The sequence below is a fragment of the Cyanidioschyzon merolae genome, chromosome 18 (genome assembly GCF_000091205.1).
Source record: "Cyanidioschyzon merolae strain 10D DNA, chromosome 18, complete genome".
NCBI classification, from domain to species: Eukaryota; Rhodophyta; class Bangiophyceae; order Cyanidiales; family Cyanidiaceae; genus Cyanidioschyzon; species Cyanidioschyzon merolae.
In genome coordinates, this window is record NC_010144.1 from 194,359 (window position 1) to 217,637 (window position 23,279).

Below are 23,279 nucleotides of genomic sequence, written 5' to 3' on the forward strand. Positions count from 1 at the left end.
TCAGCACTCCCAGTGAGGTCTCGGAAGAAGCGCACGCACCAGGGCAAGGCTCGCGGGCAGCACAAAGCGCTCATGCTTCGGGTGGTGGACGTCCTTACACCGGAACGAGTCCGGGCTAATCGGCAGCTATATACGGCCTATCTGCGCTGGGTCGCACGTTATCCGGTAGCAAAGCTGCGGTGCCAGCTGCGTCTCAATATCCAGGAGGCGTTTCGTTTACGACAGGCATATTTTCGAGCGCTCCTACGTGATGCGCTTCGTAGCCGTCATGCGAACGAGACGCGCATCCGCCAAGTACTCCATAATTTAGACGAACAGCTCCATGGAGAAGCGCGGCAGGCGCTAGATGCCTTGGAACGCTTTCGTCTCGAGCTGAAGCAGCTACCTGCATGGTCTGCAGACAAACAAGTTGCCGACGACGACCGCGTGCGGTAAACCGCGGCAAGACATTGCCAGTTTCGGCGCTAGTCCGGATGTTGCTCCATCTAGGGGTCCTTGGGAGTTCCCGTCAACGTCATACGCGGTCGATCCATTAGAAGACTCTTGGTGGCCTCGTAGCCGCCGAAAAAAAGCGCTCCGCCCAGCGAAATCCAGAGAATGCGTGGCGTCGTCCCGCTGAACAGTGTTCCGATGCCCTCTTCACGTGCTATCTGTTGCATGGTTCCCCAGATTCCTTGCTGTGTGGCTGCACTAGCTGATCTCGTCATTAACCGAGTCTTGACAACGTCCAGTGGTGTGGTGCAAGCCGCAGCGATACCGCCTGCTGCGCTACCACACAAAGCGGACTCCCAGGTTTCTAGCGCACGACCTTTGCGTCGGGACCATATCTTTTTAAACGCTTCGTAGAGGGGAAATTCAAGGATATCGAAAGGCACCTCACGAGCGATCAGTGAGCCCCATCCGCGATACAGGCCGCGAATACCCTCCTTCGAAACGATGGCGCTTACAGCGTCCACAGAACTTCGATAATAGCCCGCTTGAAGATTCTGCTTCACCACCTCGAAGGGCACCCGCATGAAGGAGCCCGCCAGGTCACCACCAACGGCAGCCACCATATGGACCAGCGGCGGTGCACTCTGCGGAAAATTTATCGTGAGGGTTTTCTTCAGCCAATCGTAAGTACCGAAAAATGCCGCAGCTGCGGGTGCCGATGCAACAATAGCCGGAAGTATACCGTTGTATATGCCCCGAAAGGTCTGAGCACCAAGGCGCGAGCCCGGAACCTGAAGTCTTGTTTTCAGTGTGTCAAGCGGGAACAAGACCAGGTCAGCGATGGTGCCAGCAGCGGCCCCCGAGATCAGACCAACTCTAAAAGACTCACTCGGCGGTAAACTCCGCTCTGTTGTACGATGCTTTTTTGGATCATTAGTGCGTGTCTCGTTCATGACAACAGTGATGCTGTAACGACGCCGACAACAACTCGCTAAGCAACGTCGACGCATTGGAGAAGCAGGTGTGGGCGCAGACCTAGCGGTACCAGTGAACGCTTCTCGGTTTGTCCGTATACCTTCAGTTAGTTAGATTGCAGTTGTTGCACGCGACAGCGCAGAACAGGTCGCAGTCAACGACTCCGGGTCGCCGGGCGAGACTCGACACCAGCTGCTAAGCGATACGCCCACCTGTACACGCCTTCCAAAAGTGAGCCCACAAGCGCTGCCGAATAGAACGCGCCGTTCAACCTCAAACTGCAAGATCGCGTCGCAACCCTAAACACTAGGCCTGTTAGAGGTCAAATGCAAGTTGCAACGTCACCGAGGTCAACGCTGTCGAAGAGGCTCCGAGCTCCGAGTCATTGGCCAAGCACGTCGTCGCCGTCGACGGCCGCTTCTGGGTATCTCCGAATGGGAGAAGCGATCGCTGCTGAGGTTATTGCTTCCCCATTATTGCCATCTAGGGGCGTCTGTGAGGGGCTCTTCGGGCTTCCTCTTCCCAGGTCACGTGCGGCGATGACGTCTCTGGAAGCGTCTGGTTAGATTTTGGGATACTATAGGACTCGTTGGAACCTGGAAGTATTTGCGAATGAACTGACGACTTGACAGTCGACGAGAGGTTATCACGCCGACGCCCTAATGTGCGCAAGGTATGTCCCTGGGGGGTTCATTCGCTTACTTCCGTGAAGTGTGGATATTCATCGTGCATCTACGAAGCATTGGGTTTTGTGGTTTGTGGACGGGGCTTGATAAGGCCAGTGCCCGTCAAACAAGGTTTCCTGAAAGGCCATAAACCTACATGGTGTCATCGCTGGGGTTGCACGGGTGTGTGAGCCGCAGAACGCCGCGGCCACGGGTGTCGACGAGCAACCAGCTTGGGCAGGGCTTGTTCAGCGGCTCTGCAGCTGCGTTTGTTCGGGAATAGCGGTGCATCAGCACCAGTCCTTTGTCTGCGTTTGCCAGTGAATGCCGTTGCACGTAGGGCCGTAGCTGCTGCACGAACTCGTGCCTAGCGGCTAGCCGGCGGGCAACGGGCAGGTAGCCTCACCGGTAGTATCCAGCTTCTATCCGTGGATACGGCTATGGTGGCAATAGACCGGGTAAGTGTCGATGAAAACGTGACGTTGACAGGTCAGGCACTGCCAGCGGACGGACGTCCGGGACGGGTACCCGCTTCCCTGTACCGATTCGAGACCGTAAAGAATCCGTCAGTCAGACTGGAAAAAAGCGTTCGTAGCATTGAATCCAGTATTTCATGCTTGTTGTCGATAAGATGCGCTCTGCGTCATGAGCATCACGCACGTCCGTTTCATCGTATCTGAAGGACGGAGGCGACACCTGGGCCTAGTAGAGAACGCTGCTAGAGGAGCAGGCTGGCTGTATAACTGGTTTAATTTACCCGTTTACAGCGCATAGCGTAGAAGTAGCCCCATGCTAAAGGACGCCTCGACATGACTACTGAAAGGATACCACTTCAAGCCAAGCGTATTGGATTGTTCAGTTGTAGAGGTCTTGGTGAATCCAGACAGATTGATCAAGAGTCTCGTGTGCGACTGAACAGTGTAACATTTATAGAGAGATCCTTTCACAACCCGCGGCTGCGGTATGGCAGGCATGCAAATAAGCTGGAACCCAAACGAAGGCACAGCAGTGCGCTGATTGGCTCTCATTCGTCCCAATGAGTGATCTGTGACTTTTCACCACGCAGCCTTGATCCGGTACCGGTAATAAAGCGCGGAGTTCCAGGCGTTTCTGGTCGAGTGTTGCGCTGCGGTACAGGAGGGCGATCTGCGCTCCAGTTACCGCTCGCTTTACAGAGCAGGATCGCTGAATCCAATCAGATTCTCCTGGAGGCTCCATTGCTGCCGCCAAAGATGCAATAGACCCATTTACTATGCAAGCGCTGCTGCCTTGCATCAACCAGGTGCGACCGATCGATTCTCGAATGAACGATTGTACAACTACATGAATGCATCTATGAAGGACTGCACAAACTGAGTCCACGCGCGCAGCCAACGCAAGTGTTTTACAGCTGGACGGCGCTTGGTCGTTCTTAAAAGTCGTTCAGGGTGACGTTCCTCGTCGTGCAGCGCTTTAACCGCGGTTCCAAAGCGGGTACCTACCCATCGAGCCGCAGCTCGGATTTTAGGCGGTTATCGAGCGCACGGTGCCTTGGTACGGGTGTGACAGCGCACTATCAACGAGTGCGCTCACGGACGCCAAAGCAAGTTCTCTCAAACTGAAGCTGTGGGTGCAGGTTCCCAGACAGAGAGCCAGTCGAGGCTGCGTTCAATTGTGCTGTGTTGCACTCGCCGTCGACGCTCTACGGCTAGAGACGTAGCGTTCGTGTTCATGCACGATCCTGTGTGCTTCATACAGCATCCCGCGGCACGAACGGTGCGGCATGCTCTGTACCAGCGACCCGCTTCTGGTGCGCTGCCGAGGGCGACCCGCTGCTACCGGTGCCGCTCAGTCGTGCGTTACGGCTGGCTGAGGGCCTCCAGTGAGCACTCGTCGGAGCGACACGTCCTCGTTACTGGTGTGGCGGGTTTTCTGGGTTTCCACGCGGCCCTAAAACTTGCCACCCGAGGCGATCGGATCACTGGTATCGACAACTTCAATGCGTACTATGACCCGAGCCTCAAACGAGACCGAGTGCGCTACCTGATGCGGCACGCTCCTGCTATACGCATCATCGAGTTAGACTTGGCGGATCAAAAAGCTGTCGATGAACTGTTCGCATCGCATCGCTTTACCCATGTGCTCCACTTGGCTGCGCAGGCCGGCGTACGACACTCTATCTCGCACCCGCATTGTTATATCCAGAGCAACTGCGTTGGCTTTCTTCACATCCTAGAGGGCGTCCGAAATCACCGCCCGCAGCCACCGGTTCTAGTGTATGCATCCTCGTCGTCGGTGTACGGCCTGGAGACGCAGCTGCCGTTTCGCGAGTCAATGACCGCCGATGCACCAGCGTCTCTCTACGCAGCCACAAAACGCGCCAACGAACTCATGGCTTTCACGTATCATCATCTGTACGGTATCAAGACGACGGGTCTCCGATACTTTACAGTCTATGGCCCGTGGGGTCGACCCGATATGGCCTACTACGCGTTCGCGAATGCGATGCATTCTGGCAAGCCGATTACCCTCTACCGATCGGGGTCAGCGGAGCCCTCTCGGGATTTCACGTACGTTGATGACGCGATCGATGCAACTGTAGCTGCACTTGATCGCGCATATCCGTGGGAAGTTTTCAACGTGGGGAATCATCGCATGGAGCCGCTCAGTGCCCTGGTTACCAGTCTGGAAGAAGCGTTCGGCATTGAGGCGCTAAAGCAACATACCGGGCTGCAGTCAGGAGATGTACCTGCGACCTATGCTGATATTGGCAAGGCGAAAGAGTTGCTCGACTATGATCCGAAAACGAGTCTTCGCGAGGGGATCAAGAAGTTTGCCGCCTGGTATCAGTGGTACCATGTGGAGAACCGGCATGCCGTGGAGGCAGGTCTGGGAATCTGAGATGAGTCTCGAGTGCGCTGTCGACAGGGGTTGTGCGATGATGGAACACGGACCTGCTGGCTCTGCTCCTGCATTGCGGTTTTAGTTCCGAATTTTTATTAGACGAAAAGCGTCGATATTCGAGGGGCAGCAACAGGAACGCACAGATTCACACATCGTTTTAGGATTCTCGGTCGTCTTTCGGGAATGGGTTACGGTTACGTGAATCGAGATGATTCGGTGCGCTCTAAAACAATTGTCCGTAAAATATCCGATATCATCATCCAGTTTGTATGTGAGAACTTATACGCTTCTGCTTTCCTTAGGCATTGCATGTTCTGTTCATTCATTCTTCAAGTTTTGGATCAGTCTGCTTCAAGGTAACTGGTGCGCGGACTCTTGTATGCCATTGGATGGACGAGGAAACGAACTCAACATGGCACCGGAACGACTTGTTCGCGAGCTCTGGCCGAAAGTTCACTGAACTCGTCACCCCTCAACTAATCGATTCCTTACGAAAGACGAATCCAGTTCTCTGTGTGGCACGCGACCATGCGGCATTCCGCAGGAGCATGATAGCGAGCATGCGCTATGGTACCAGAGGCATCCGTGCCTTCTGTTTTTGCATGGAAAAGGTTCCTGGACCCGGACTCGAGTCATCACAGCGATTGCTTCGACTAGAGCATGCGTTATTGCCGTATACGATTGAGCTTCATCAAATCAAAAATGTGCAACTTGCTTTTCTGCCTGAATTTTCGTCGGGTGCTCGTTTTACCTAGGACAAGATTGAATTCGGCAAGTCCCGTACCGAATGGAACAGCGTGCGCTTGCAAGTGTAGCTGCCAGACCACTCAACGACTGGGTAGCCCAGAGGATGCCTGTGATTCCAGGGGACGGCATCGGGCGCGGATTCAGAGGAGGGCATCGAGTGGGGCGCTCGGTACCCATCGGCGGCATGTATCGAGCGATAAAGCGCGCCTTTAAGCATCATCGAGTTGCCCTCAGAGGCGAAGCAGGTGCAATGGACATACCTGGGAACACCTGAACACATAAGGGTGTCACCGCTGTACGGGTCGCACCAACGCTGCATAGAAGCTCGATGAAAGTGACGAGCGATGCGTCGATCGCATGTTGCATTGGGGCATGGAACATGTCGACAACAGCCAGCAACAGCGGCCCAGGGACTTTACCACTACCATCAACATCCTTCGATGACTGACCACGGTGCTGGAGAGGCAACATAGACTAGCAGATGTAAACCCTCAGCTAAGAGCGTGGAAAATGGAACAGCAAAACAACAAGCGTGCAAAGGCTGGTGTTGGCGTCAATGCGAAGAGACCCAGACTTCAGTGTATACGCCCGAGTTCGAGGGCCTGTCCCATATCGTTGTGTCACGGGTGTAACTGTGTTCTCGTTTATCGCGAGCCTATCCATGGAAACTGCTTTGCCTTCCAAGTCTAGCTGCAAAAGTCGTTGCTGGATGGAAGAGCCCAGACCGCGGCGCCCTCAAGACAAAGCCCCAGTCGTTATCGTGTCCATGGATGGAACGACAGCGAAAGCGTGCGACAACATGAGCAGCGGCTGCGCTGAGTGTTTCGGTATCAGCATTTGCAGCGCCGCGTTGACGACATTAGCGCATCAGTGGTTTCAGTCAATGGAGAGTGTGCATGCCCGGCAGTGTTTGCTCCCCGTAGCCACTGCTTTCTAACTGGGCACTGATCATTACTAATGATGTATTGGCTTAGTCGCTCACCAACCTGGATGCGATGCGATGCGATGCGCAGCATGTCGTGACGGGATTCGTACCTGAAATGCCGCGAGGTCCCGAGCTCGCTTCGCACTTTGAGCAGGTGAACGCAAGTGTACGCCGAGTGTGTCACGTCCAAAACTGATAAGCGAGTGACCGTCGCGACTCGGGCGTACCACAAGCAACCGCCGATGAATGAGCGCTCGTCAGCAGCAGGAACCGAGTCAGAGGTCTCGTAACCGTCTGCATACGGGATGTCATCTCTAAATCGGGTTATATCCGAATGCGTCGCCCACACATACTTGATCTCCAGTCCGAGGTGCCCCGAGACTCTGTCAGGATCCCGCTGGAAGCCGCTCTGTAGACGTCCGTGCTGCCGATCGAAAAGGAATCAAGATACCGAACGGAATGTGCTGGATAACGGGGAGCTTCGACCATACCTCCGCTTTGTACATTCGCAACAGACCAGCGTTGATCCGTGACCAGTTTTCTAGACCGCTGATGTCGTACAAGGTTGGCGAATGTTCCGCAAATGGACCTCTCTTCGTTTCCAGGATGAAGCGGATCGTGTCAAAGTACAAATACTTCGGTGCGAGTTCGAGCACCAGCTCTCGGTCGCGAGCTGCCACTGGTGGTACCTCCGTATCTTTTCCGATCAGCTGCGAAGAACCAAACAAGAACGGAAGGAAAACGTAGTCGTCAAGTCCCCATACGCCGTGCGATCCTGCGGGCTCCAGGGTAAAGCGCTGCTGAAGGTACCGCGTCGTGGCTAGATACGCAGGGAATACACTGAGCACCAGTTCGGGAAAGTCCTCAGCTCGGAAGAGATGCAGACGGTGCAGACAGAACATAAACAGCAGAAAAGAGGCCTCGTGTCCTGTGCCATAATCTATTCGCATCGGGTCCCCGAACGCGCCCAAAAAGTATGCTTGCAGGTCGGGGCCGTATCGTTTGGTTTGATCGCTTTTGACAAGCAGCTCTTCAGTAAAACGCGGCGTACGCTCCTGCAGCTGTGAAAACCACGTCCGAAAAGCTCGGTTTCCGAAGCGTCCAGTTTCCGCCGGAAGCAGTTCAACCTCCGCTGCTAACTCTTTCAAAGCAGCGAGCTCCGCGGTAACCAGGCTAGTGGCCGGAACTCGGGGCCCGGCTAGGGCGTCCCCCGAGAGACCACGAACGCTGCAGTTCAGTCGTTCTACAAAGTCCCAGATGTCTTGGAATGCAGATGACTCCAAAAACTCGGCCAGATCTTTGTGGTCGTAGATCTGGCGTACTGGCTCAGACTCGTCCATGTTTCCGGGAAGAAGACCTCTCGGCAAAGGTAGAAATGCACGCGCCACGCTCAAATGTGCGGTGTTGACGGCGCGCACCTGCTTCGCATCGCAGAGACATCAAAGAGTACAGTTCACGACACGCCCCATGATCGAGACGTCCAGGAAATCATTTGCAGTGGAGGATCCATGAGTCGAAGCAGACGATTCCAGAACGCTGAACGCTGCCTCGTGACGATCATATTTCTCGACTTATCTCGCGACTTCTGTGACATCGCATCGCCTCGAGAATGCTGCTTTTGCGTACAGCAAAAGCGTGGTCGATCTCGCTGCTTCTCAGGCTCCCAGTTGATCCATAATTTTTTTATACAGGCGTTGACGAGCGTAGATTTGTAAAATGCTCCGGTTTTACCGCGCACTCGGTGGCGTGTACCCTGATCAAGTCCATAAGCCACGCAGATGTTCTGCTCTGCACAGCGCTGTGAACGCAACTCGCCGGCCGCTCGCGCCACATCGGTAGAGTCAGCATCCGTTTTCTGAGCAATTTTCTGGAGGTATGCAACAACGTTCACATTCTAGTGTATTCCAAGCTGGGTAGCAAGGCGCCACCGCAATTTCTCTTCCTTTGTGAGCGGAGATATCACGATGCGAACCAGAATTGCTCATGTGTCGTTCCAGATGACATGCTTATTGGACAAGGCGCTGGCATGATTTTGGGATAAATGCTATGCATGAACGCCGCACCAAACTCGGGTCGCATGTCGCCAAGTGATGAGGCAGCAGATATCCACTCACGCACAGACAAAGCAGAAAGAATCTGTACTGTGGTAACATATGCAATTCTTGAACGATTCATATGGGCAACAATGCACATGATCTTCGCCCGCGCGACGTCGCTTCGAGGAGGCGAACATGCTGCCCGTGCCATCTGCTGCTGACGAACGCCAGCCATGCAGCAGCTCGCCATTGCTCGCCCTATGCGAACTCTTACCCCTCGGATACACGTAAAAGCTCTGCACCAAATACTTCGCGGACGTGTAGAAGCAACGCAGGTGCGGTACCTCGAGAGACAGACAGACAGAAAGACAGAGAAAGAGACCCCGTCAGCATGCACGTATCCCAGGAGCCCGCTGCCGACGTGTCCATCGATCCTGCGTGTCCATGGACGCACACAACACGCACACATTCGAGCATCAAGAAGAGCGCGCTCCGTGCAATCGCACAGGGTTGCGTCTAGTTCTGTACTACAAGTTCTAGTTTCTAGAAGATGCGTGCATGCATGCAGCAATCGAATGCGTGCGTCACACGCGTCAGACGGATCCAGAGGGAAGCGCTGGTTAGCGCCTTCCCTGCTATCCGCCTGCGTCTACGACTTTGGACCCGTAACTTGCGTTTCTAGGTGGACGCGTGCGGTCGGAACGTTGGTCAAATTTGGTTTTGGGGTTGTTTGGCTCCGGGAACGCTGGTGTTCATGGAGGACGAACATCCTGCGCCTAACTCGGATCGCACCTATGCCAGCGACTTGGAGCAGGGGAACGTTTTCGGGAGCAGCCCCTCCGAGCGACACAGTTTCAGCCGCCTTGATGGCAACCGAGCGGGTTCCATTGGGGATGAGATGGATAGTGATGTAGCTGTTGATGAAGAGGACCGGAATGCGGGTATGGAGGTACTCGGGTTGTTCTCAGTCAGGGCGCGCTCTCGGGCTCGAGTGCGCAGCGATAACCGCGACGGCAGTGACAGTGGTAGTGCTCTTGACGAGGGCGTCGACGACAACAGCGACGATCATGGCGATGATATTGCTGGATTCGGTGAGAGCGACGATCTATCGGGAGACGTGGACAGCAGTGATTGCGGTTTTGAAGACGACCAAAACACCGATGTCGACGCCGCTGGAGAGAGCGACCTGGAAGAGTTTCCGGACCCAGCTGAAGGAGAGCTGGACTCGTTTCGCCACGACGTGGATGCCACCGATGATGACTTGGGAGAAGAAAACGCCTCTGATGCGGACGCTTCAACCTTTGGCGATGGCATGGATCACGACGACGACGACGAAGACGAAGACAACGACGACGATGATGATGACGAGGGCGAGGACGACGACGACGACAACGATAACGTTGACGAAGAGGAAGACGACGGCGACGACATGCCAAGTGATGATGAGGATGCTGAGTATTCTCAATTTTTCGGCGTTGAACAGGAGATGCTTTCCCTCATGGAGCAGCGCGGATCTGCCTGGATGGAGGGTATGCCGGCAGCGCACCTCCAAGCATTGCGCAGAGCCGACATCCAGGCTCAACGTCTTATGCAGCGCTTTCGGAATGCCGATGATGACATGGAAGTGTTCGTGGTCTGGCGTAATGGACAGGAAGCTGGCGAAATACTCGCAGATCGCGATGAGGATGCTTCTCTACCTGGTCTAGGTATACATTTTCTTAACATGACCAACGAACAGCCAGACTGGGCTGAAGGTTTCGGTCTGGGAATCGCCGCAGCGAATGCGATGTTGCTTAGCGACCCGAGCAGCGAAGCGTTGCGGCCATACGCGCCTGCGCGGCTAGAGCTACCGCAACCGCCGCGCGTTGAGAGCGATTCGCGATCACCGTCCGAACGTAACTTGTCGGTCGCAGGCAACGTGCTGGACGGCTTGGGCAGTCGCCGACACAGCCCGGGCGCGACTCTGGGCAACATCTTGTTGTACGGTTCGGGTGCACACTGCCAAAGTTGCCCGAGATCAGCGCGCGAGGCGCTCTCAGCGCTTTGCCGTTCTGACGGCTTGCGCGCCCTGCTGGCGTCGAGCTCGGCGGTTGCACCGACCGCACTCATGATGCGACGCAATATCAGTTGTGGGGACTGCGGTCTCCGCAATGCGGCGGACGCTCGAATCCATGATTTCGCGGATCTCGTACTGCGAAGTCCAGCGTTCACAGAGAACCTTGGCCACGGCATCGCAGCTGCATATTTGGTCAGCAAAATGAATCCGCCTCCAAAGGAATCCGAGCAGCTGTGGGATCTTGCATCCCTTGGAACCGTGCTCGCTGGAGCGCATTTTCATCCACTCTTTTGGGACGGCGCTCGCGGCAAGAGTTCCGAGTCGCCACTGCCGGGCTTGTATCGCGCACCACCTGCGCTGTCGATTCGGTTCTCTGAGGATTTGTTGGAAGCGCTGCTGGGGCTGCCTATTGGTCCACTGCTGGGCATCGATCGTTTCGGAACGCTGGCGGTCACCGGGACGCGCCAAAGGCGGCGAGATGTGCTGCGTCTGTATCGCGCGTTTGGCAGCTGCTCGCTGCGGCGTGGCGCACCGTACGATGCGCTCAGTGGCCTCGATACCCATGCACGTCATCTGGATACCCAGCAGAAGCGCTTCGCAGCGCTCCACGAGGAAATGCGAACACTCTGGCGCGATGAGCGCGTCCGTAGGGAGCGAGCCCAACTTGACGACGAGTACCGCCGTCTCGTTGACGAAGAGCAAGCGCAGGCCTCGGAATCCTGTGCGAATGGCAGGCAGGGCGAGCCCGACGTGCCCATGGAACGCTCAGAGCAGCAGGAGCAGGAGCAGGTGCTGCCAGCACCTGGCACGGAGATGGAGGCCGCTAGCTCATTGACTGGTTCGCTTCTGGAGCATGCGTCTGCTGCGAGTCCGTCACACCCAGCCAGCAGCGGTATGCTTACGGGAGCTGCGGAGACATCAGACTCGGCCGTTGTGCTGTCTATGCAAATCGACGATTTGCCGGGCGCTACTCAAGTGCTGGGTCCCGACGCACCTGAACCTGCAGCGAGCGGTGCAGTCGAGCTCAGTTCGGACGCCGAAGTGCGAGCGCCGCCTGTATCGGACTCTACGACCGATCAAGAGGCAGGGACGCGTTCCATCACCGAGTCCGATATGGAGCACGTGGCGCGCACTGTCGGCATTGACCCCACGGTGCTCGTCGAGTTACCTCCAGATCTCCGACGAGAAGTCATTCAGCAAAACCTCGCCCAGATTCGGAGCAACCCAGCATTTCTGAGCTACCTGCCGGTGAATGTGCGACAGGAAGTTGAGGAGGCAGCTGCCCAGCTTGATCGCCTTCGTGGCTCCGCAGCCGAGATGGATAACGCTTCCTTTTTGGCAACGTTGCCCACTGCGCTGCGCGAAGAGATCTATCTAACCTCAGACGAATCGTTTTTGCAGTCATTGCCGCCGCACTTGGCGGCCGAAGCTCGCGCAGTCCGCGATCGTCGGCGATCATTATCATCAGCATCAGCAGCAGCAGCAGCTGCTGCTGCTTCGGCGTCGTTTCTTGGACCCAATGATCTCACTTCTGGTGCGAGCGAAATTTCAGCGCTCATGTCAACGCCGCAAGTCAGCGCGCGAAAAAGCTGTGGCCTTGTCCTGGTCACGCAGTTGGATGTGCTGGAGAAGGCGCTGCGCTCGCCCGGAGTCTGCTGCCCGCTGCTCGCGAATACCGTGCGTCTGCTTTGTTACGAGCCAACGACACGGATGCGCATCATTCGACTAGCCTGGCGGCTCGTGGAATGCCAGCGCCCAGACGATGCGAGCACCGCTGGAAGAAGTGCAGAGCTCGTGGGCAGCTTGCTGCGCTTTAGTCCAACGATAGCGCTAGATCTGGTCGCCGCCGATGGCGATCAGCCGTTGATGCACCTGCTCCAGAGCATTCCCAAGGCTGTTCGATTCGGCGGACGCCATTGCCACCGTCTGCTGGAGGTGCTGCTTGCGACGACCAGCCTCTTCGTACAACTGTTACGAGGCCAGGTTCCACAGCGTGGTCTGCAATTGGAACCCGCCCAGCCGGATGCCTCGATGACGTTGCCAGTCGTTCCGCCGGTGGTCGCTCCGGGGGTGCTCAACGACCTGGCGATTGCCTTGCAGGTTCCGGATCTATCTGCTCGCTCCTGGGACCGTTTGCTCTCCATCTACGAGTACCTCTATGGCGAAGAGCAGAATCGTGATACTGTCATCCAGTGTCTCGTTCAGATTGCGGGAGCGCTAATCGAACCGGTGTGTGCTGCCATTCGCGAAGAGCCCGGCTTACGGCCGTGTGAGAGCTTCTTCGTCCAGACAGTGAAGAGTGTTGCGCAGCTGGTGCGTCCGCATCTCGAGTGCCTGCAGGTGCTGGAGCCGGTATGGACGTGCCTCGAGGAGCAGTTGGCCGCGGGCGCAGGTGCGGGTCCACCGGTGCGCCTCTCGCGTCTCATTGAGTGCTACCTTCAGGCGCACAGTATCCGCTTGCCGGACCTGTTAGCGGATCTCAACCAACCGCCAGTGCTGGAGAGCAACCCCTCGCTGCTGGCGCGTTCGGAGTCTGCGTCAACGTTGCGCTCGTCGACAACGACAACAACAACAACAACGACAAATGGCGTTACGCTGCCCGAGTCGGTCATGGCGATCGACCGTGAACTCGCAAGCTTCCTGGAGCGGCACACGCTGCAGATCAATCAATTACTGCAATTGAATCCGGCCCTGTTTCGTCAGGGATTTCAATCGACGCTCTTGCATGCCCGCTTTCTGGAATTCGAAAACAAGAAAGTGTTCTTCCGGCACGTTATCCAGGAACAGCGACGCGCGAGTCGACAATCGCCCGTGCGTCTGCTCGTGCGCCGCGACTGCGTTTTCGAGGACAGCTATCATCAGTTACGGCCGCGCAGCGCTGCGGAGCTTCGTGGAACCCTCACCGTCCAGTTCGTTGGCGAGGAAGGCATCGACGCCGGTGGACTTTTGCGCGAATGGTACGTGATCCTGGCTCGCAAGATCTTCGACGAGAATTACGCGCTCTTTCGCCGTTGCGTCGGCAAAAGCGCTGCATACCATATCAACGAATGTTCGTATATTAACGAGGATCATCTGGGCTTTTTCAAGTTCATCGGACGCTTCATCGGCAAAGCGCTCTGGGACGGTCAACTCCTGGATGCCTATTTCGCTCGCTCCGTTTACAAGCACATGATCGGCATAAGGCCTTCGTACCACGATATTGAAGCGATCGACCCGGAATACTACGCCAGTCTGGTGTGGATGCTCGAGCATAACATCGCTCACGTGCTGGACTTGACCATGGCGGCGGAGCTGGACCAGTTCGGAGAGCTCAAAGTCGTGGATCTGGTACCCGGCGGCCGCCATATTCCCGTAACCGAGGAGAACAAATGGGAATACGTACGACTCATTACCGAACTCAAAATGACCAAAGCCGTGGAGCCCCAGTTGCAGGCGTTTCTCGAAGGGTTTCACGAAATGGTACCGCGCTCACTCATTGCCATGTTCAGCGATTACGAACTGGAGTTGCTTATCTCCGGTCTGCCCGAGATCGATACCGCTGATCTCAAGATGCATACCACGTACAGCGGCTACCGACCGTCGAGCCCACAGATCCAGTGGTTCTGGCAAGCGGTTGCCGAGATGGATCGTGACGATCGCGCACGTCTCGTGATGTTCGTCACCGGCAGCAGCAAGGTACCGCTGGGCGGCTTTGCGAACCTCCCCGGTATGAATGGCGGTGTTCAGCGCTTCCAGATCCATCGCGTTGCTGGTGATACCGATCGTCTGCCGAGTGCACATACCTGCTTTAATCAACTTGATCTCCCTGAGTATAGCAGTTATGAAAAGCTTCGCGAACGCTTATTGACAGCAGTTCGTGAAGGCAACGAGGGTTTCGGGTTTGGTTGAGGCGTATCGAAAGCGTATGTGTTCGGTCTTTGGAAGCACGTCTCGCTTGAAAGCCGTTGCGAACGGTTATGCCTAGCAGTTCGTAAAGGCAACGAGGCTTTCGGGTTTCGTCCGTAGCGCACCAAAAGCGTACTCTGGAGCACGTCGTACCCGGTCATCTTTTCGTCGGTTCAAACGGAACCGTGTCCCGTAAAGAACGCGAGCACTTGTAGTCGTGAACAAAAAGACGCTGTACGCAAACACAAACACACACACCTGCACCTGCACCCCGCTTGACCTGGTCTGCCGGCACTCACACTATCACCAGAAGAGTCACGTTTCAGAAAGTGTCCACTGGGTTCATGGAGTGGTTGCGTAGCGCACCTGCACCAGAGCGCAACGAACGACGACAGGCGTTCTGGGAAGCTCTCCGCGAACGCCGGACCTACAGCGATGCCTCTCTACAATGCTGACACGTCCACGCGGCATCAGAGTAGCTGAAGCGTATGCTTCAAGTCTGAGTAGACGCGTCGAATGAAGCTGAACGGTACTAGAGAGGCGTTATCGTACGCGCAACGCGAACATGGTATCCATGGACTAGGGTCTGCATAGACAAGTACAGACGAGGAAGAAGATCGTGATTTACGGTAGGGGAGGTCGGAAACCGATAATTGTCGTACGGAATCGCAGAACGCAGGTCATGAGAAACGATCCTGCACCTGGATGTGGAGAAACGAAGCGGACTAGCCAGTGAAACGCTATGGAAAGGCGCGTATTCCCCGCTAGCCGCCACAGCACACACATAAGACACGGACACGGACGCAGCGCTGAACCTGCACCCGAGTCCACGAACACCATATGTTCATGGGATCTGGGCTGTGCACCATGAACGTATTCGGGTCACTGTTTCGACTCTATCCGTATCTCGATGGTGTCCACTTGATGAACGGAGTGTGTTTACGGGTGCCTGCGTTGCCTGGTCATGTACAGACACCTGGGCTGGTACCTGTTCAAGCGTTTCTGGCGTGTGGTCTAGCGCGATACACGCAGGCACTGCACTCGGGCGCAAGCGAATCCAGGATAAACGAAATTGTTACGGGAAGAGGTACGGCTGGTTCTGGTTTCGTGGTCGAAAAGCGCAGCACCGTATTACCAGTCTGGGACAAGGCATCAGGCGGGTCCATGTCCGTCCAAGTACTTGCCGCTGAACTGCAGCCGTGCTCATGGAGCGCTCACGAACGGGATGCAGGCACCGTTCGACGCACCGGTACTGGCGTGCATTCTCCTCGGCGATGAGCCGTGACATCGGGATCCGCAGCAGCAGCAGCAGCAGCAGCAGCAGCAGCACGACTCGCACGAATGCCTTGTGCTGTCCACTCGGTGCAGCACGATCAGTCACAGTCATGTGCCGCGATTCCGCGAATGAATAGAACGGATCAAGCCGCGTTCCGTAACGCTCGCGGCTACACGATGGCACCCTGCACCCATTCGTGACGTCTCGCGTGCTGTGAATGCTGGAGCGTATCTGAACCCGCTAAAATGACGGCGAACGCGATATCGTTTCCTCTGCGTCATCGGTATCCGCAGAGCGCTTGCGTTCAAGCGCTGCGCCAGACCAGGACAGCTCCTGGTTTGGCTCCAACATCGACTCCGGGTCCAGCACCGGCTCCGGGAGCCGAGCGCGCCCCAGTGCACCCAGCAGGGGTGCATAGTCGAATAGGTCGCTCTTCACGCTCGGCAGACTGCGCAGAAGCTCACGCAAGCGATGCGCCTCGAGTGCCGCTCCGTTCTTGAGCAATGGATAGCGACCGGTGCGATCGGGGCCGTACTGCAAGAGGCCCGGCCCGTAGAACACCGCCAGCTGATACAAACACTCGAGCAGCGTGTTCGCTTGTGTTGGTTCCTGGAAACTGCTTCCGTACAGTTCAAGCAGCAGGTTGGATCCCCCGGTCGTAGCCATCTGTCGATGAGCGTCGTGCACGACCAGTCGCGTCGTCAATGACGCAAGACGGGCGATGGACTGGGGGCGCTCATGCGTCGCCGTCGACGTCAAAACGGCTTCGCTGCGCACACTGACGCCCTCGAAAGCCTGCAGGTCGCGCCAGCGCTGAAGCGCTTCCGTCCAGAGCTCCAGCGCCAGTGCTTGCGGCTCACCAGCATGGGCGCTCAATTGCACCACAAGCGCCCGAGCGCTTAGATAGCGCCAGTCCACCGCACTTAGAGGATCGGCGGCACCCGCCGCAACGGACGCTTGCATGTTTGGTGCCTGGGCGGCCAAGCAGCGCACCAACCAGTCCCGATAACTGGCCGCAGAGGGGCGACGAAGCACGCGCGTGAGCGCCGTCGCAAAGGGTGCGCCAAACGTGCTCATGCAGCTAGCTAGCGCCCAAACCAGACCCGGCTCCTCGTGACTCATTAACAGCGTCAGCAGATTGCCATCAACTCGGACGGTCTCGATCGACGGACAATCGCTATTCAGCTGGTAGCGCGGTTCAGCGCGGCGGTCACGCGTCGCATCCACAGGCCGGAGGCAGCGCATGAGCGAAACGCTTAACGCCATTGGATGCAGGGCCTGGAGCCGCTCCAGCACTGGATTCAGCGATGCCGCAGTCACAGTGTGCTGATGCTGACCGCTTTGACTGAGGGACTCACGGAACGCCTCGCGCAGCACGCGATCAAACGCTGAAATCACCAGTCCAATATCGTGCTCGTAAAAGGCGATGCGAACGTATTCGGCAAGCAGGAGCCAGGCGTGCAGCATCCGCGCCACCAGAGGCGCTACCTGCTGCTGCTGTTGTTCTTGTTGTTGTTGTTGTTGCTGCTGCTGTTGCTGCTGCGCTCGCAGCGCGTCTATATGGCGCTGCATGCGCAAAAACGCCTGCAAAACGGCAGCCGGCGTCGGCGCTGCAACCCGCACCTGCGCATGCGCTGCAGCAACAACCGCCTCCAGGGCACTCAACTCTAAATCCAATAGCGCCAACCGCTGAGAAGGTTCAGCGGAAGCAGCACCCGCAACCTGATGCGCTTCTATCCAATCCCATAGCGGCCGAATGACGCCCAGCATTTGTTCGAGCACCGTCGGCAAACGTACCCGCTTCCATCGATACTGCCATAGCGTCCCCAGCGCCTGTCGAGCCAGGAACCGCGGTAAATGAGCGGTCAGTACACCACGCGGTATATACGGTACCGTCGTTACATAGGACGGTCGTTCAGCAATGCGCCCGGTTGGCTGCGTGGCCCCCGCAGCCGGCTCATGCACCGAGTGCGCCGTGATCACACGCAGCAGCAGCGCGTAGAGCATCAGGTACGCGGGCATGCGTGCATCCTGCGGAGGACACGTGTCCAGCGAAGCTTCCAGAATCTCGGCAAGGACACGCAGCATCGACACGCTCGTATCATGGAAGCCGAGGCGTGCGATCCAGTGTACTGCCACAGCCGGTGCCCGCACGACCAGGCTAGCCAAGGGATGCTCATCGAGAGGGCGTGTTCGTGACGTGCCCGTTGCGTCCATTTGACGGGATGAAAGCAGCGACTTGTCTTCGAGCCATGTCGTCGGTGGTAACAGACTCCAACACTCAGCAACGAGCGCAGTGTCGAGCGTTTCAGGCGGCGCGCTGAATAGGCGATGCAGCGCTTGTTCCCGTACCCATTTCCGGAGTTGTTGCTGAAAACTGATCCAGTCCAGCTGCGGCATCCGTTGTCGTCGATGACCAACTTGCAAGAGGCGCAACAGTCGACGACTCCAGGGCAGGAGCACATCAATGCGCGCCGGGCGTAGCGGGAAACTGCTGCCTTTGCCGTATGTGTCCACGAAGCGTTCCAAAGCTTCATCCGAATCGAGTAGCAAGTCGGGATGACGGTGCATGGGTGCCCGCTCCGAAGATCTCCACCTCAGACCGGCTTCGAGGCCAGCCACGGGCGGTGCTGCGCCGCCGCCACTAGCTAGTAGTGATGATGGTGCTGGTGCTGGTGGCGATGCATCCACGGCAAGCAGCAGTCGTACCAGGTTCAGTAGACGGAATACGAACAGACGAGGCCATTGCGACCAGTCGTGCTCAAGAAGTCGACGCACAAGCACGCTTACCAGTGCCAAATAGGATGTCCGCGTTGCCTGCTCCGCATTCCACGCGTCGTTCGGCGACGCTGCCGCTGCCATCGTTGTTGTTGTTGTTGGTGGTGGTGTTGTAGCTGCAACTGCAGATGAACCGCCGCTCATGCCAAAAGCCGCTGCAGTCATCCGCGTCGCAGCGTCGCTGTCACGTCGCGAGCGCGTTTCGACGCCGACCGCATCCCCAGCAGGTGCCAGACGCGCTGCGGTCGCTTCGCGGCGCTCCGAGCTTGGTGTCGCGTCGCCTAGCGCTAGGTCTTCGGCGAGCAGCGCAACGACCAACAGGTCAAGCAGTGCATCCAGAGCTCGGCAGGTGTCCAGCGAGACCGGCGGTACCAGCTGACGCACCAGACGAAACAACTCCACTGGCCAGCCGCGAGCGTACAACACCGTCAATAGGCGACGCGCTGTGCGTCGCGGCAACGACGACTCTTGGAGCAGCGCTCGCAGAGACGAAACCAAGCCCACCAGATAGATACACTGTGCTGGCTCCAGATGAGCGGTTGTCGGTCGTTGCACCAGCTCCCATACGTCCCCCGTGAACAGCGTCTCGCAGGCAGCCCAGTGACCAACAAGCACGTCAGCTAGGGTGATGTCCAGTTCACTCTCCTGGAGCACACACTGGTAGAATGGACGAACATTCACCCCGAATATAGCCAAAGCGCGTGCAACGCCAAACACCTCGGTAACATTCTGCTCGGCACGTTCACTGCTCCACTGCATCGTATCGGTTGCCGGGGATGAAGCAGCCTGCGCCGTACCACCGGAACGCCAGGGCGGTGACTGCAGCGGCCTCGAAGGCACCGCTCTGGTAGCGTTCGACAGTCGACTGGTACGATCCGCCGCGGTGGACGCTTGCTCAATCATTACCACCTCGATTTCCAGGGATCTCTTCGCTGGAAGCGCGACTGGATACACTGTAACTGCTTCGAAGGCACACTGGGCAAGCGCGAAACGAGCCAGTCGCTCTAAGCACCCGACTGCCTGCAGAAGCGTTCCGTCGCCTACTGCAGTGTCCGTAGCGGCAGACGCAGCTGCAGCTCTGCCGCCACTCATACCACGGAGACGAAACTTGTGCTTCAGCTGTTGACCCCAGAGCGCGAGCAGCATCAGAAGCGTTCCGAGTTCACTGGCCAGAGAGAGCGTCTGCGGCCAGTCAGATTCGAGTATTGCTTCGAAAAGCGGCGGTGCTCGCTGGGCATTGCGACTTGCGTGCGTCGATAACGATGACGATGACGCTCGTTGTGAGCCAATGGATGACGCTCGGATTCGTGTGCAATGCACCGGGGAGACCTGGTTCAGCACCAGCGGTAGCGCTTGGGCAAGACGCTGGCCAAGCATGGCGCGTACACGAGCGGCCTCGATCACCATGCCAGCTCGCAACGCCTGACGACGTACCGATTCCGTCACTTGGATTAGTTGACGAACGCTCGGAACCGCTCGATCTTCATTCGAGCTGAGCAGGTACAACCCCAGCGGAACAAACAGCGAACGCAAAGCCTCCAGCCACAGCGCGGCCTGCAACTCCTCAAGTCGCTCCCGTGTGAGTGCAGCAACGCGTCGCTCAGCGGACTGGCGCGATGTAGCAAGCAACGCCTTGCGTAGCAACTCGCAGAACATCATCGCGCTATCCAAGGCAAGCAGCTCTTCCGTCCGCTGCACCACGAGTACCTCGAGTGATGCACCCGCAGAGGCCGCAGCGCTCTCGTCCACATTGTCGTTCGTGGTGCTAGCGCTGAGTGCTTGATGCTGGTCGCGCTCGCGGAGCCAGCTTTGTAGTTCACTGAGCACCACTTGTTCAAAAATCGTCTGCACTGTTGGGCCGCGTTTCCACAGGCCCCTAATGAAACTCAAGTCGTAGCCCGAGTGGAATCGAGCACGAGATAGCGCAGGTCGATAGAGCATCACTCGCACGAGACAAGACAGCATACGTCCGAGAATTGAGCTGGGCGTTGGCCCCGGTCGCAACTGCCCCAACGGGGCTGTTGGTACCTCAGCCAGCTCCGTGCACGTCGATTCCACGGGTTGAAGCAAAGCCTCCAGCTGTTCCCGTCGGATGCAGAGAGCATCTAGCGCATGCCAGGCGGCTATGTATGCTTCTGCTGTCGCCGGGAGGTCCATCGATGTCGACTGCTCCGCCGCCAGCACAGCCAGTAATCCGTCGATGGTGTGTTCCTCCCAGAAAACTGCTGCATTGGCGGGATCATCGTTCATTGCCAAGGCCAAGGTCTGCGTTGCGACGCTCCAGACAGCACCACCAAACAGTCTCGGATGGCGCAGGACTTGCTCCAGCAAGTGTCGAATCACAGGTTGATGTAGGGTCAAGGGCTCCGCCGGCGTTCCGGCAGCAGCGGTAGCATTCCCACCAGAGGTTGCCGGGCCCGAGTGCGCACCTGTCGCTTGCGCGCGTTCTGAAGGTAACCACGCCGTTGGACCAGTTGTGCTCGCAGCTGGCATCGTACCGGAGAGTGTCGGTGATGCATTCCGTATCAAAGAGGCAGCAGCGGGAGTCCCGTTACCGTTCGATTGACTCTCGTAGCGTAACAGCAAAAAGTGCCAAGCGATGCGCATCCAGGTGCTCTCCAGCAGCGTCAACGTTCCAAACGTTTCCGAAAGTGCCTCGGCTGCGTCATGGTGTGCCCAGGGGTACGCCCGGATGCGTTCTAGGTAGCGTTCGTGTTCCCGATGAGCAGCGGACCTCTCAGAAACGTGCCCGATGAGGTATTGCAGCTGTGCGAGTAGCATCTGCTGGACGTATGCCATTTCGTGGCGAAGCAATCCGAAAAAAGAGTCATCAGAGCGCGTTTGACGAAACACCATCGTCCAGAACTGCAATGCCCATAGCGACAGCAGTGAAGCTGGGGCAACCGCCCCCAGTACACCGGTCAGTTTTTGAAACAAACCCACCAGTTGCAGTTGTAAACGCCCATCGAGATGCTGGAGACGTCGCTCCCGCCGCAGTAGTCGACTCATGGTGCTCAGATAGAGCTCCAGCCGCTCGGCGTGACTAGAGGATGCATCATTGGGCGTTTCCTGTTGCGTCTGGAGTGCAGTACACACCGCCTGGAACAGCCAACTGGCTCCGCGGCCATGTAGCATCGATGTGAGCAGCGGTTTCTCCCACTTCCACGTCGCTGCAGCAACAGCTAGCAGACGCAGCGACGCACGCTCGACAAGAGCCCTGACACTGGGGTGGAGCTCGACGCTCACTGCGTTTCGCGCTCCGTTAGCCAGCGCCGGGCGTTGACTGGTTTGAAAGAAGGCACCCCGCAGAGTATCGATCACGTCCTCCCAAAAGTGTGGTTCGCTCATCAACAACTGCTCCAGAGATACTCGCGCCGTGCCCGAGCTCGACAGCAGCACCGCCATGGCCTCGAAACGGACCGCCAGACGCAAGAGGCCCCACTCGAGCCGGAAACGACACCAGTGACGCAAGTTCGTTCGTTGCGAGCGTCGCTGACCCCGTGCAGCATTCACAGTGCTCGCTTTTGGGCACGCTTGGACTCGTTGCTCCGGCGCTGTACGCTCATGATGGATGCTTGCTCGCCAGTGAGGTGCAAAAGCGTCCTGCAGTGACGCCCACTGGAGCACATCCAAGCAAGGACTTGATCCCTCCGTATCAGGGCGTGTTCGTAGCGCATGAAAAGCGCTTCTGTAAGCACCGGCTTCGGATGCTGAGTCCAGTGGACTGGTGCGGCACCAGGCGCATGACCTTGAGGCCGCACTAATGTTCTCCTCGAGCGCAGCGGGAACCACACGATCCCCGGCATTCTCCGCAACGCTCTCTATTTCCATGGACGAATCCGGTGAGCTACGACTTTCCCAGCGCGTAAACTCAAGTCCACTACCCGAGAGAGACTGCTCGTCGGTGCTGGTATCGGTGCACGAGGCCACTGCAACCGTCTCGGTGACTGGCTCGGCGGCAGCCTGCGTACGAGCACGCAGAGCCCGGAACAAGTCATCATAAACAGGATCGTGTCTGCAGAGTTCCAGGAGAGAATCCACGAGACGAGGTCCCAACCAGGCTGCGTCGGCACTCAAGGGTGCGTAAGCAGCCTCGCTCAGGAACGGCACCCGTGCTACCTGCCACCAAACTTCAAGAGCCTGGATCACAAGAACGAGACAGTCGGTTTCCAATATCTCTTGCATAAGATCAAAAGGAAGCACCGACTGGCGGCATTCGGGTGCGAGTTGCGCAGCCAGCCAACCGAGCTTCGTGAGGTCTACCGCCAGTTCGCGGAATACACCGTTTCGTGCACCAGTCTGTCCAGCTTCGGCGACATCAGCGTCTCTAGTCGATAACGCCCTCATTGCGCGCAAGTTCCGTTCAATCGAAGCCCAAACTTGCTCAATCCAACCCTTCCACGGAGACGCTAGGCGAAGTAGCGGGTACGTGAGCCACGGACTCGGAGCCGCTGCTGTCACCTTCCAGGTTGTTCCCGTAGGGGCAGTGCCGGCCTGTGTACCCGTCCAAACACGCTCGAGCCAAGAGTCGAGCTGATCAGGATCAAACCCGAACCAATCATTCGTCTCGTACTCCATAATGCAGACGAAACGGTAGTTGCTCTATCAGCAACGCTGAACA

General features: G+C 57.3%; 6 protein-coding genes across 6 annotated transcripts, besides 1 other annotated feature; 3 read left to right on the top strand and 3 right to left on the bottom strand.

The window, feature by feature from the left end:
- Positions 1-72: 72 nt before the first annotated feature.
- On the top strand, positions 73-435 carry CYME_CMR072C (hypothetical protein; the record flags this gene model as incomplete). Its single annotated transcript, XM_005538323.1, has 1 exon — positions 73-435. One exon carries the CDS (start codon positions 73-75, stop codon positions 433-435), a length of 363 nt encoding a protein of 120 aa, XP_005538380.1.
- A 50-nt stretch (positions 436-485) lies between these two features.
- CYME_CMR073C (probable mitochondrial carrier proteins; Pet8p) lies at positions 486-1,442 on the bottom strand (the record flags this gene model as incomplete). Its single annotated transcript, XM_005538324.1, has 1 exon — positions 486-1,442. The coding sequence occupies one exon, from the start codon at positions 1,440-1,442 to the stop codon at positions 486-488; it is 957 nt and encodes a 318-aa protein (XP_005538381.1).
- Positions 1,443-1,882: 440 nt separating this feature from the next.
- Positions 1,883-3,294: a sequence feature (possible transcribed region).
- A 488-nt stretch (positions 3,295-3,782) lies between these two features.
- On the top strand, positions 3,783-4,952 carry CYME_CMR075C (probable nucleotide sugar epimerase; the record flags this gene model as incomplete). The annotated part of the gene is made up of 1 exon (XM_005538325.1): positions 3,783-4,952. The coding sequence occupies one exon, from the start codon at positions 3,783-3,785 to the stop codon at positions 4,950-4,952; it is 1,170 nt and encodes a 389-aa protein (XP_005538382.1).
- A 2,061-nt stretch (positions 4,953-7,013) lies between these two features.
- Positions 7,014-7,967, bottom strand: CYME_CMR076C (probable phosphotyrosyl phosphatase activator protein; the record flags this gene model as incomplete). Its single annotated transcript, XM_005538326.1, has 1 exon — positions 7,014-7,967. One exon carries the CDS (start codon positions 7,965-7,967, stop codon positions 7,014-7,016), a length of 954 nt encoding a protein of 317 aa, XP_005538383.1.
- A 1,450-nt stretch (positions 7,968-9,417) lies between these two features.
- CYME_CMR077C (ubiquitin-protein ligase E3) lies at positions 9,418-14,607 on the top strand (the record flags this gene model as incomplete). Its single annotated transcript, XM_005538327.1, has 1 exon — positions 9,418-14,607. One exon carries the CDS (start codon positions 9,418-9,420, stop codon positions 14,605-14,607), a length of 5,190 nt encoding a protein of 1,729 aa, XP_005538384.1.
- Positions 14,608-16,120: 1,513 nt separating this feature from the next.
- Positions 16,121-23,236, bottom strand: CYME_CMR078C (hypothetical protein; the record flags this gene model as incomplete). Its single annotated transcript, XM_005538328.1, has 1 exon — positions 16,121-23,236. The coding sequence occupies one exon, from the start codon at positions 23,234-23,236 to the stop codon at positions 16,121-16,123; it is 7,116 nt and encodes a 2,371-aa protein (XP_005538385.1).
- Between the last annotated feature and the right edge of the window lie 43 nt (positions 23,237-23,279).